Here is a 13,408-nt window from a genome sequence, read left to right as displayed (position 1 = left end):
TCTGGTAAGCTTTGGCTACTTGAGTGGCACACTTTTTTTTGTGCCTTGCCTTGTGGACTTACACGCGGGCCCGTACATATCTTCAAGGAGAGCATGGAATGTCGTGAGAAGACTCGTCCCGTGCCAAGCAATATATATAAATCTGCAAGTGCGCGATAGAACACGAAGCAATCGAAATTTTTGCTAGATCCCACGTGTTACAATGACTGACACGTCTCTCAAACTGAGACGCCTACTGCAGCTCTTTCTACTAAGGCGTGGCTGGGTATGTCTTTTCCCTCCCCCTTACAGGCCGACCAGAGAAGCGTAAACAGCGTGGCGTTTGCGAAAAGGTTTTTTACCTCAGGCACATACGAGAAGAGTGTAACGGTATCATTGAGCTCGTGTCTGCTAGCTTTTAACCCCAAGTAGAGACAGATCTACATGGAAGTATGACACGTAAGGGAAGCTCCATCGGCATCGCCAGACGGCAAAAGCATCAGATACACACCGAGGCACGGCTCATGTACTACCATGTGCTTTTTCCAAGACCATAAAACTTAATCTGTCTGGCCTTGGCACCAAAAGCCAAATCCACTAGCCCCAAGCCATATAATGTTTTTTTCCTGCAGTCCACGATGCCTTCGTATTCACGACCGCTGCAGGAGATGCGTCTTCGATCGGACCATTCAGCACTCTTGAATGCTCTGCCAGGATTTCTCAGCTCCTGTCGTGGCGTATCACTGTGTTGCTGAGATTTCAGGCGGGCTTGACACCTGTATACGAGATGGGCGTTGTGCAAGGTTGGAAGTTTGTGATGGCATTGAGCCGGGGAAGACAGCTTTGACCTTTCCTTACCAGTACCAAAGCAATACACAAATCACTGTTCGAATATTGAAAGCTTGGCAGGATTTGCGGCTTCAGATTGAATGATTAATATTTCAAGTTCCTCATACACTAGAGTATGGTTCAATATTCTCCATAGAGACAGCTTACAGGGAAGCCGGCTTAGTGATGCCTTGACCTCTATCTCTCCAAAGCTTGGTACAGCCCTGCTTTGACACTCGCTCGTTAGACATCTATCAATGTCTATTTCTCAATTAAGCTTTTCTTCGTTACGGAGTATCCCCTCTTTACCAACCCAATAGGCTCTTGATGCTTTCAGAACTCAGTGTAAGGCTCAAGCCCTAGCTTTCTGTCAAAAATGTGCGTAAAGCCCTGACTGGGTTTACCTCAAACTTCATTTTACTAGCTTTTACTGGTTTTTACTGACTTTTACTTTCCTTTATAAAGCCTCTGGCCCATATTTTCCATCATCGATCCGATCTTTCTCTTCGACGTTTGCAAAACCCACGGCACTCTTCGCATCCCACGCGACCGCTATATACCCCGTCCCAAAAGCCAATTTCGGCTCCTTGCGGCTCGCTGCTGAATATTCGAAGAGAAGGCAAGATGTCTGACACATCCGACCCGATCCCGTCACTCATCATGAACTCCGAGTCTCCTTCCACGGAGACTGTGGATACAGGGGACATCTCCCCTGAACGGCTTCCGCGGGGGGAGATGCCCAGGAAGCCGCCGGTGTCCATGTTCAACGTCTCGAATCATGCCACTGTCGCCACATCGACTGAAGAAAGCTCCCGAGAATCTGTAAGCAGACTTGGCAAATAAGACATAGCTCGTCTTCTTCGGCTACATGGTTTCCATGCTAACACAAAACTACAGTCAGTCTCCCGCAACGCCATTGTCGACAATGCATTTCCCCCAAATGAACTCGAGGAAACTCGCGTTTCATTAAACTCATTCGACTCCGGCCTTTCTTTTTCATCCTCCATCACCCAAGAAGAGGCAAAGTTGCGATGGGACTCGGAGGAGGAGCTCCAAAAAGTCTCCAAAAATCTGCTCCGGACTCAAAAATGGTGTCTCATTCTGGGTTTGGTTATCATCAATGGCGGGTTGATCTATGCCGCCCTGACAGTCCACCAACTGTACTACCTCTTCCTCGTTCTTCTTAGCTCAAACACCACACTTCAAGCCATTATGATGGTTTGCATCATCATAAATGCCATCTTGAGGCGCTGTCTGCCTTGTTGGTTTGCTAGAAAAGAACGTACCCCCCCTGATCCCGAGAGGCTGGTCCTGCTGCTGCCCTGCTACAATGAAACCCGCGATGAGTTGACCCGGTCCCTTGACTCTCTCGTGGACCAAAAGGAGATTGATAGCCACCCCAAGATCATCTTCATCATCGTTGACGGTAATGCTCGTGGCCCAGGCATGGAGAAGACCACACAGGAGTACCTGCTCGAGGATATTCTGGGTGAAGGTCAGTTCCGCCGCTTTGACAATGGTTACCGTGCCCGAGATGGCCTTTTCATGCCGGTCAATGTCCAATACGGCTACTACAAGGGTCTGCCGTATGTCTTTGTTGGCAAGAGCTACAACCAGGGCAAACGTGACAGCTTGTGCTTCGCCCGTTCGTTCTTGTATCACTTCAAGAGGCGCTCTGCGAACATGGTGACCATGTTCAACAAGACTCTGTACGATTACATTGGCACTATTTTCGTACAGCATGGCATGGACACGGTCGACTACCTCGTTGGCATGGATGCTGACACCGTCTTTGATGAGTTCTGCATCATTGAGATGCTCCGCGAGATCCGTTCGAATGACAGGCTGGTTGGTGTTTGCGGCCACGTCTGCGTCGACTTTGATGGCAAGCCATTCAATCCATGGGCTCTCTATCAGTCGGTTGAGTACTCGCAGACCCAAGGCCTGCGACGCATGTTCCAGTCTCGCATCACGGGTAGGGTCAACTGCTTGCCCGGCTGCTGCCAGCTGATCCGTGTCGATGAGTCGACCTTTGGCGACGAGGTTCTTCGTGAGCGCTTCGGATACTGTCCCAAGCCCAATGATACGATGACGTCGCACATCCTGGGGAATTATTCCGAGGATAGTATCCATGCGGCCATCATCTTCAGCCTTTTCCCCAAGAAGCGGACTGCCCAGGCCCTACGTGCCAAGGCATTCACCATTGTGCCGACCAACCTCAAGGTGTTCCTGTCACAGCGCAAGCGCTGGGCCCTTGGTAGCATCTCAAACGAGTTTGTCATGCTGTTCAGGAAGGGTATTATCCTCCCAGAGAGGATACAAAGCTTCGTAGCCGTAATGACATGGGCCATTACGCCTTTCATCGTGGCCGCCGTCGCTGCGCTCATTAAGCTGCTCATCACGGACGGCCGTGTGCTATTGCGTAACCCTATGTTTCTCGGCCTCCTCTCTGTTTTGGCTTCTCGCTACGTAAGTACCACGACTTTCTTTTCTGATGAGCATGCGACTAACATTGTCTCTCCTCGTTCGTAGCTCTACTCGTTTTGCGTTGGCTTCTGGCTTCCCCGAAATTGGACGGAACGTGGCCAGTATTTTGTTGGTTACTTCCTACATCTCCTAGTCTCGCCTTTCGCAAATCTCATCATCATGGGTTACTCCCTCTTCAACTCGGATGATTTCAAGTGGGGAAAGACCAGAGAAGTGATTCAAAGCGATGAGGATGCCTCTGAGAAGGGAGCGGGTGGGGTTAGAGACGCTCAGTAGATTGACGTGTAATGGATTGTGCAATGCATCAGCATGAAAGCATGAGCTGGCTCCGACTGGTAAGTGCATCATCATGCTCTTCTCTTTCATGACATATTGACACAGGAAGCTGACCTCTGTGATAGAAGAATCTCAGGGATCATCGGACCTTTAGTCACTTCGGCCCTCCAGTAGATTTAGTCCGGCCCCAGATAGGTCTACTAGTAGGAGGATGTGCCGATAGAGTCTGCCGTTCATATTTGCTTTTGGTTTGGCGTGCGGTTCTTCTTGTGTCATACTTGAGACGGCTGTCGTACTCTCATTGTTTATTTCATATACTCAAAAAGGTCTTTGTGGCATTTGGGTTGCATTAATATCAGGTTGGTTTGGTGCGTGTATGCGTTGTTTTCAGTGTCGATAGATGTATAGGCAGCAACGAGACTACAGATTGGTGAACGGTCATGTCTGTTGTGTATTGCCAGCACTTAGTATAGAACAATATGAGAATTACTCATAAGAAGCCAAATTATTCAGCATCATACGGTGAATCGCAACACGCCGAGGGGCGTAGCCCTTCCGCTCATCACATCTCGAAATGCAGATGCAGCCATCCGCATCTTCCCTGTCGGCGCCTCTCACTGCCAACATGGCAGCGCGGCGTGATGCCAACAGGAGCGGTGTAGATGCTGCGTCCTGTGAATCTACATCATAACCAAATCCGTAGTTAGACGGCAGTGAAGCGAGGCGAGCCAAGGCTGCAGACAGGGTTCGAGATGCAATCGGTTACTGGTTGTTCTGGCGTCGGCATCCACATGGAACCAGCTGAGAACCTGGTTTTGTGCATGTCTTGGTAGTAACATGTTATATTCGACACGTTTGATGGTGATTACAAGCAATCACACGCAACATGAATGCGGATCCTCATACCATGTAACTGTCGGTTCATTGCTGAAGCTTGGAACAGACGGGTATTCACTTCGCTTTGGTGGAGACGATATGACAGCAAATCATCTCTTCTAGCCGTGTTCGACTCTGGGTGCATCACTTTTTACGAGCCGTTTTTTGTCTTGAATGCGCGATATCTTTGTCTATACAAATCACACTTGCGCAAGAAAGACTCACTCAGGCAACAACAGTCCCTTCAACATCACCTTCACCCAAAATCATGAATCATGTCTCAACAAATACCGTCTCCCACCTCTACGATCAACCTCAGATCCCTTTCAAGCCCATCCGTCAAACCAGGCAGACGGCATCAACCACATGCCCACCCAAACCCCCTGCTAGCTTTCCCCTCTCAGCCAACAGCAATCCTTGCCCAGACACCCTCAACGAACCCCTACCAGCAGCCATCATAGCACATGCATACGGCAAACACCTGGTGCCACCTACACGCACGCAAATCTGCCATCATCAAAGAAAAAAGGACGTGAGCAAGGGCCCCCAAAAATTCCCACTTAGAAGTGCAACGCGTCGCATCGCGAGAGATCGAGAGAGTGAAAAAAAATAGGTACACGCCAGCCGGACATGGTGGGTGCGCGCTAGCTAGACCTCATGGACGCATCATATGACTTCTTACATCTTACACTTATTAGTGTCGAGATGGGTGGAATCCTTCTTTGAATAAATGCTAATATCTTGTTTTCTCGTTTTTTCCCCTTTGTTTAAGTGCACAAGGTGTGGTGCAAGGAGCTATTACGAGCTACAGTACAATACTTACACACAACACGCGTGAGAGCTCGCAGATGCCGTCTAAAGAAGGGGGCGTGTGCGTGGGAGCATTCAAAGAAGTCACCTGTAATTAATCTAATCTACTAAAGGAATGAAATCAAAGGGCCGTATTGAACAAAGGATTTATTCATAAAAAGCGTGGGCCGTCCTCATCATTCTCTCTGCCGTCGTTCTTTGTCCTCTCTCTCTTTGTTTAACTTACACGTCAAGTGGTGTTGTCTCACTCTTCACTCTTTCATTCCATATACCCCCAAAACCACACCACCCCTACATCAAGACATTCCTCACCAAATATTCACTGTTTCAATAAAAATGCTTCTCCCCCCAGCTCCTCCAGCTCCCACCGAAGCCCCCTCCCTCCAGAACCGCCAAATCGACTTCCGCATCCTTACACAAACCGTCGTCCGCGCATCCACCACCATCGTCACAACCATCACCCTCGGCACCATCGAGCCAGTTGCCACAGAGACAATCGCTGTCGTGCCTCTGGTCACCCACCACCATGGCCTCTCGGGAGGGGCAATCGGCGCCATCCTCGGCTCCGTAGTCGGCGTTGTCGTCTTGCTCCTCATCGTCGGCTTCTGCTATGTCGGGCGACGAAGAATGCCCATCACATACGAGGAGGAGACGAAGGAGACGAAGAAAACGAAGAGGAAGAGAAGAAGAAGCAGCTCTCGTACGACTCGCGGTATATACCAGTACACGGAAGAAGACATCTACTACGTGCCCACACGGAAGAAGTCATCATCCTCGAGGAGGGCCAGCGTCAAGGTTGAGGTTCAGGAGCCTGCAGCCGCGGTTGTGACTGAGAGAATTCCGGGAGGCCCCAAGTTTCCTACATACCGCGCGATCCCAATATCGAACCCTCGAAATCCCCAAGTTTGGCGATCATCATGAAAATCGTCTATTGCGAGGCAATGGAGGGGAAGATTAATAATGAAAGGAACAGTACAGAGATCGAAGGACTGACAGAGAGATCGGCCATGGCGCATGGCTTGCATAGTATCGATGGACTTGTCCTACGTCAAAAGCCACAATGAGCTTCTCTCTCATCCATACCTCGAATCAAACTAAGCAGACTAAATCACCATGATGGGTGGGGAGTAATAAGTGTTGAGGACCATCATCAAAAGGTGATGGTGTCAGGGATTGACGCACGACATCTAGCATCGGAGAGCATGATGAACCATAATCATAGCGATATTCTTTTAATGAGTAATGACTAATTTTATGACTTGTTCCATTTGACACCCAATCTCTTGCTTTAAATTGTGTTGTCGCCCAAGCCTCCGCATTTGTGAGACTTGTCAATCACCTTTGTAATCTGTGCAGCCCGGTTAAGCGCTCTCTGGACAGCCCGTCTGCTGCTTGGGTTGAGGCTAGACTTTTCTCGAGGAGGGATGCCGTCCAAGCTCAATGCGAGCTGTGCCGCTGCACGACCGGCAGCCTTTGTGTTCACTGTGATAGCCTCCCAGTTGATGTTGTCCAGGTTATCGCAGGCCTGGTGGTAGCACGCATCTTCTGGGGCACCGGCGCCGGTGAAGAGACCAGAGGAAGGGATTCCGAGCTCCAGGAAGGCAACATAGTCAGAAGATGAACCGAATCCGCTTTGAAGGCATTAGTTTTAAATCCCCTTGTAATTAAGAATAGGAATACTCACCCATATTCGGCGGGCTTGCCCTTGGATTGGAGATAGTCAAAGAGGATAGAGCCTCCAGTCTTGTGGGCATCAGTATCGGCATACACAGCGTAGATGGGCTGCTTGGAACCAATCATGTCATAGTTGAAGTAGAAGCGGATGCGGTCTGCCTCCTCTTCAGACAGGTGTTGGCCATAGTACAGAGAGCCAATGAGACCGCTCCTGTTATGCATACTGATTAACCAATGGATTCCGTGGACATAGTAAGTAGAAAAGGCTTACTCTTCAGCACCCCACCAGGCAAAGCGGACTTTGTTTTTGAAGCCCTTGTATTTCCGGAAAGAAGTGGCAAGCTCAAGAAGACCAGCAGTTCCGCTGCCATCATCGTTCACACCTACATTTCACATCGTGTATTAGTCTAACGCCGTGTAACGTTATTTGCGCACAATAGTAGGTGTCTATACGTACCAGCACCGGCTTGGACGGAATCCAGATGAGCACCAAGCAAAATCACGTTATTTGGGTCACCCTCCTTGGTCTCCGAAATGATGTTCCAGCTCTCTCTGTTTTCATTCACGGAATCCACGACGAGAGTGGCGGTTAGAGTCTCGCCTGCTGCAAGACGAGCTTTCCACGCAGTACCCTCTTCCTGAGTAATGACACCAACAGGGACCAACAGTCCGATGTTATCGGCGCTCAATGTAGCCGACCCAATGGGCTTGCCTGGGAGGTTGTTGTACAAGATGACTGCCAACGCACCATGCGCCTTGGCCAGCTTGAGCTTGTCTGCAATCGCACAGATGCCTCGCCTTACCAAAGCAATCTTTCCCGTTGCATCAATTCCTTCCCACTGGTCCTCAAAACACGCACTTCCCCTCACATCGTCTACCGGTGTGTCGATGAGCTCGGCAGTGATGCCGCCAGGAAGAGGGGTGGCGGTGTTGTATTGAAGAGTAATGACATATACATCTTCACCTTGAGGTCCCTTGACAGAGATGCTTCTGGTGCTCTCAAACAAGTGAGTGAATGGCTGGACGTAGGTGTCAAATTCATTGCCGAAGCGTGTCTGTACACGTTCAAGAATGAAGTCAATAGAAGCGTTGTAGCCGGGGAGGCCAAAGGCTCGGTTGCCGCCGTTGTCGTTTGCGATGTGGTTCAGGTTCCAGAGAACATTTTGGAGGCTACGCGAAGTCAGGTCAGTGAATGAGATGCACCATAGGGATGGCCAATGGCTACTTTTTCTCTTCAATGTCTCTCTCGACCGCGTCCGGTGTAAGCAGGTCTGTGGCAACAGCAGCCGTAGCAAGAAGGCCGGTGCAGGCCAGGTTGTTCCAGAACCTCATGATGCGAGCAGAGTCTCTGTAATGTAAATTATGTATATGCAATACTGTAGCAGTGGTAGTGGTAATACTAATAGTAAATATAGTATATCACCACTCCTACTATTCACATGCCAGTGGAACGAAGAAGCTTAGAGTCGAATTATTCGAGGCACCACTCAACCTTTTATCTATCAAGCAATTCACGTCCGACTATATGGAGAAATAGACAGGCAGCTTCGATAGAGGCAGTTGCTCCGGGACTGACTATCGGCTAATCGCCACCCCCTGCCAGCCAAGACTCTATTCGCAATAAAGCCCTGGCATTTCCCAAGTTAAGCTTGTCGAGCCCGATTCCTCAATCGGAAGCTGCAAGAGGCAATCTCGACACCTTATCGTCTTGGCAGCGGAACGGGCAGGTCTCGATGACACTCACGCCTCAGCGGAGCCGGTTGGCGCAACGAGACACTGAGCCGATTGGCGCCCGCAAGGACTTTTGATCTTGTCCGACAAGAGAATCACGGTGTATCGAGTATAGAATCACGGCGGACCAACTTCCAAGATGGACGGCGCGGGCTGGGCAATGGCACGCTGTGAGAACTTCTGAAAGAGACGAAGGGACTCTCCCCATGTGACCTTAATTGTGTTGTGCGAGGAATTGACGAGGTTGGCCAAGACATTTGTACATACCGTACTCGTAGCCGGAACATGCGGAGTGAACAGGTTACGAGTACATGTAGTTGAGGGGCAAAGTTGGAGAAGCATCGTGAATGTATTACAAGATGAATCAAAAGTACCTTGATACGGAGCTTGGCATGTCGGATTGACCAACCGCTGGTCGGAATGAAGCTGCACTCCAGTGGTTCATGTTGCATCCGCCATGTATTAGTAGCTCCGATACGACTCTCTGTCCCTGCATCTTCTATTCGTATTTATACTCTATGCCATTGGCCACAGTAGAAGAGGAGAGTTCTGAGATGAGCAGACACGAAACATATATGTATAATGAGTAGAAATTCTACAACTATACCACTGTGATGCCTTCTTCACGATCAAGATGATCCGAGTAATGTACTGGTCTGGTCTTGTTGCCTCTCTGGGATATGCTACCCTGGAACGGAATGCGAAAAAAAAAATAGTACTTGTCGGCATATTATGTCATCTTCGATCGGTATTCGGAATCACACCATAGACATTTCCTGTGACCTAATAATAACTTGAATTAGGACTAAGCTGAGTTGAGTTGAGATGATGCGCTCAACATGCAGTACAAAGTCACAGATCCAAAGCTTTGATGATACGGAGTTTATAGTGAATCCATGAGATCGGACTTGTAATCGTCCTCCTTCTCATTCAAGTACTTAGAAATCACATGTAAACGCAGCGGTTGTCCAAGTCCCTTAACCACCGACGGAGGTTTTGCTGCGAACACAAGCCCCGGATTAACTAGTTTTTGCGAAAAACAAAACCCCGCCACCGCCCAATTAAACTTTATGGACTGACTAGAAAAAAAAGACCCCTCTAAGTGGCAGCGCATATCGCCGGCAGACGGGATAAGAATCCTTGGAGCTGCAAAATAAAAAGCTGAACGCCTGGCTTCTCCCCTTTTTGTTCCACCTGCATCCAAACCGCTGCTTCATCCTCGACTCGATTCTTATTATCCGCCTTATAATCTGAAGCATCTCCTACTATCTCACACTCTCACCAGCATCTGCTTCCCCAGCCATGGCCGATTCCCAAATCCCCCAGGTTAGGCGCAATGCCCCTACCGTCCTCTCGGCCGCCGACCTCATCGGCAATACACCCCTCGTCAGGCTCAACAAGGTCCCCCAGAGCCTGGGAATCGAGTGCGAAGTCTACGCAAAGACGGAGCTGTTCAACGCCGGTGGCAGTGTCAAGGACCGGATTGCCCTGAGGATGATTGAGGAGGCCGAGAAGAGCGGCAGAATCAAGCCTGGCGACACTCTGATCGAGCCCACCAGCGGAAACACGTATGGAATGGCCCATCCTTTTGCAGCCCCGAGATAAGCTGACTGGCTTGTTCGCTAACACGTTCATCTCTTTCTTCTAGTGGTATCGGTCTGGCTCTCGTTGGCGCCATCAAGGGCTACAAGACCATCATCACCCTGCCGGAGAAGATGTCCGCTGAAAAGGTCTCCGTCCTGCGAGCTCTCGGCGCCACCATCATCCGTACGCCAACCCAGGCCGCCTGGGACAGCCCCGAGTCTCACATTGGTGTTGCCCGCCGCCTCGAAAAGGAGCTGCCCAACGCCCACATTCTCGATCAGTACAGCAACCCGGCCAACCCTGATGCCCACGAGTTTGGCACTGCTGAGGAGATTTGGGAGCAGACTGGTGGCAAGGTGACTGCTGTTGTTGCCGGTGCGGGAACTGGTGGTACCATCACTGGTATTGCAAAGGGACTGAAGAAACACAACAAGGACATCAAGATTGTCGCTGCTGATCCTCATGGCAGTATCCTGGCTCTGCCCGAGGCACTCAACGAGGAGCACATGAACGAGGGATACAAGGTCGAGGGTATTGGCTACGACTTCATCCCCGACGTTCTGGACCGTGACATCGTGGACAAGTGGTACAAGACCGACGACAGGCAGTCGTTCTACCTTGCCAGGAGACTGATTGCCGAGGAGGGTCTTCTCGTCGGCGGCAGCTCCGGCTCTGCCATGGCTGCGATGCTGCTGGCCGTCAAGGAGTTTGGTTTCAAGAAGGGCGACACGGTGGTTGTTGTTCTCCCCGACAGCATCCGCAGCTACCTGTCCAAGTTTGCCGACGACGACTGGCTGGCCGCCAACAACCTGCTCGCTCCCACTGGAACCGAGTCGGCGCCCCAGGATGGCGTCAAGGCTGCCGCTGACCCTTACAAGGGCGCTACCATTGCTTCTCTCCGCCTGAAGCCCGTCACTTCCGTTGGTGACTCGTCCCTGTGCTCCGAGGCCATCGAGACCATGCGAGACAAGGGCTTCGACCAGCTGCCCGTTCTCAACTCCTCCAGCAAGCTGGTTGGCCTTGTCACCCTCGGCAACCTTCTCAGCTACATCTCCCGCGGCCGTGCGACAGCTCAGACCCCTGTCAAGGACGTCATGTTCGACTTTGCACGACTGGACGAAATTGTCACCGACCCCCGCAAGCTGACCAGCGGAACCAAGGCGGGCAGCAAGCGCAAGTTTGTCGAAATCACCATGGAGACGCCTCTCTCCACCCTCAGCAAGTTCTTTGAGTGGAACAGCGCTGCGGTTGTCACCGATGGCAAGGGTGATTCTCACTCTCTGTCCAAGCCCATCGCTGTCGTCACTAAGGTTGATCTGCTCACGTGGATGGTCAACCAGAAACTGTAGACGCCATCTCCACTACTCTTTTCTGGATTAAAACATAATATGATTCGTATCTGAGTAGTTTTGCCAACAGGCAATCATTTTTTCTTACTCTGGGGCGTCATTAATTTTTCTTTTAAGTTTTCTTTTGGATCAGCGACAGTGTGTTATCTGCAGAGGACAGGGAACTGGGATATAGATCAACAATTTTGCGCGGGGCCTGATAGACTCAACATCTCGGGAAAAGCACATATAAATGAATTTGAATATGAATGGATTTTTCATCAATCTCGTCTATACGTAGTATATCATACAAATGTGAATGTACATGTGGTGCATATGTGTCATTATTATTAAGTATTTTTCTCATTTCCATCCTCTGCCGTTACCCGTCATTAAAGAACCTGTACCCAACATGCAGCATTGTACTCATACACAATCCATCTAATAATACCCACCCCATCCCATTTTTATATTCTCTGAGCAATCCACCACCACCACTTGTCAGCACCAGGCTCTTCGGTCAAGACGCTGCCAGCTAGCACTTCGACGTCAATGTCGAACTCGCCCATTTGCTGGAACGTGAATTTTTCAGATCCGTATTCTCCTAGCCAGCCATCCTGCTCCTCGGAGCCGACGTCGTCAATGCCGACGCCCGAGTCAAGCAGGCCCTTGCTTCGGGAAGCGCGAATCCGAGTCAGCTCCGTCTCCAGGTGGGTCTTGACCATGGTGGCAGGCAGCGCGGTGAACAGGTCCATCTTGTTGGCCGCGATGAGGACGGGGATGGACGCCTTGTCCTTGCCCTTGGAAGTGGCCTTCTTTTGCAAGAACAGCAGCACGTCGTACAGGTACGCAGCTGTGGGCGCAAGGGTCTCCTGCTCGCCCAGCGCGGCGGCATCGACGAGAAAGACGACGGCCTTTGTCTTTTCGGTGCGCGCGAGCTTGCCCATGGCGACGTTGCGCAGCTTTCCGTGGCCGGGGGTGTCGACGAGGAAAAACTTTGTGTGGGTGCCCGTGGCGTCGTCGTGGTTGCGGAACGAGGCCTTGGTGACGGAGTCGGTGGAGGCGTTGAGCTCGATGGAGTGGGAGACCTGGGAGGTGTGCGTGGCCGAGGGCTTTGCGCCGCGCTCGAAGAGGGTGAGGAGGGCGGTCTTGCCGGCGTTGTCGGGGCCGAGGAGGAGAACGGATGGCGGGACGGTGTAGGTTGACGAGGAGGAGAGGACGAGGTGGAAAAGGATGGGGCCGCCGAGGATGAGGATGATGCCGATGAGGATGACGGGGAGGGAGGGCGTCATGATGATTTCGACGAGCTCGGTGAAGGTGAGGGACGCCATGTTGGGCGAGGAATTGCGTCGTCGAGGTTAAGGTATGATATGGATATCGATGATGATGCTTGAACTTTTTTAAGAGGAGATGTGTTATAAAATAAGGTAGCCAGCAATTGGCGAGTCCAGCGGCCCCCTTTTTCGAGATGCAGCGACGTGGCCTGATGCGACTTTCCCAGCGCAGAAGCTCTGCCCCGGTCTCGCCTCGAACGATACAGATGCTGCGGATGTTGGGGCAGCCGAGAAGTCGGACGAGATTTGAGATGATGCTGTTCTGTCAAGTTTGGGGTGCAGCAGCTGAGCCAGGGTTTGGTTAGCTGGAGGCGGGAAGTGTGGCGGGGGAGAGAGAAAAACTGCTGGGTGCGCCACATTTCGAGATGGATGGATTTGGGTAGCGGGCTGAAGTGTGGCTTTACTGGTGCTTTTATTGATGGACGCTAACAGTTGAGCTGTTGAAGTCTTATCTGCCCCCCTGGCTTGGTGGATGGAAACAGGCTAGAATAATAGTTGAGA

At 50.9% G+C, this 13,408-nt stretch overlaps 5 protein-coding genes across 5 annotated transcripts; 3 read left to right on the top strand and 2 right to left on the bottom strand.

Annotated features, from left to right (window-relative positions):
* Positions 1-1,431: 1,431 nt before the first annotated feature.
* Positions 1,432-3,570, top strand: V8C40DRAFT_279893 (chitin synthase-domain-containing protein; the record flags this gene model as incomplete). The annotated part of the gene is made up of 3 exons (XM_083221307.1): positions 1,432-1,629; positions 1,705-3,276; positions 3,340-3,570. 3 exons carry the CDS (start codon positions 1,432-1,434, stop codon positions 3,568-3,570), a joined length of 2,001 nt encoding a protein of 666 aa, XP_083072812.1.
* A 1,387-nt stretch (positions 3,571-4,957) lies between these two features.
* On the top strand, positions 4,958-6,475 carry V8C40DRAFT_247378 (uncharacterized protein). Its single transcript, XM_083216311.1, has one exon. It carries the CDS (start codon positions 5,593-5,595, stop codon positions 6,175-6,177), a length of 585 nt encoding a protein of 194 aa, XP_083072811.1. The 5' UTR covers positions 4,958-5,592; the 3' UTR covers positions 6,178-6,475.
* Positions 6,464-8,376, bottom strand: V8C40DRAFT_247376 (uncharacterized protein). Its single transcript, XM_083216310.1, has 5 exons — positions 8,156-8,376; positions 7,388-8,100; positions 7,202-7,313; positions 6,941-7,141; positions 6,464-6,887 (listed from the first exon to the last, which is right to left on the bottom strand). The coding sequence occupies exons 1-5, from the start codon at positions 8,260-8,262 to the stop codon at positions 6,545-6,547; spliced, it is 1,476 nt and encodes a 491-aa protein (XP_083072810.1). The 5' UTR covers positions 8,263-8,376; the 3' UTR covers positions 6,464-6,544.
* Positions 8,377-9,769: 1,393 nt separating this feature from the next.
* On the top strand, positions 9,770-11,847 carry V8C40DRAFT_247369 (cystathionine beta-synthase CYS4). The gene is made up of 2 exons (XM_083216309.1): positions 9,770-10,229; positions 10,310-11,847. The coding sequence occupies exons 1-2, from the start codon at positions 9,964-9,966 to the stop codon at positions 11,592-11,594; spliced, it is 1,551 nt and encodes a 516-aa protein (XP_083072809.1). The 5' UTR covers positions 9,770-9,963; the 3' UTR covers positions 11,595-11,847.
* On the bottom strand, positions 11,832-13,295 carry V8C40DRAFT_247368 (signal recognition particle receptor subunit beta). Its single transcript, XM_083216308.1, has one exon. The coding sequence runs from the start codon at positions 12,902-12,904 to the stop codon at positions 12,041-12,043; it is 864 nt and encodes a 287-aa protein (XP_083072808.1). The 5' UTR covers positions 12,905-13,295; the 3' UTR covers positions 11,832-12,040.
* Between the last annotated feature and the right edge of the window lie 113 nt (positions 13,296-13,408).

Source organism: Trichoderma camerunense (genome assembly GCF_050948025.1).
Source record: "Trichoderma camerunense strain CBS 138272 chromosome Unknown V8C40scaffold_10, whole genome shotgun sequence".
NCBI lineage: Eukaryota > Fungi > Ascomycota > Sordariomycetes > Hypocreales > Hypocreaceae > Trichoderma > Trichoderma camerunense.
Note: the sequence above shows the minus strand (reverse complement) of the source record. Positions and strands in the feature narration are given on the sequence as shown.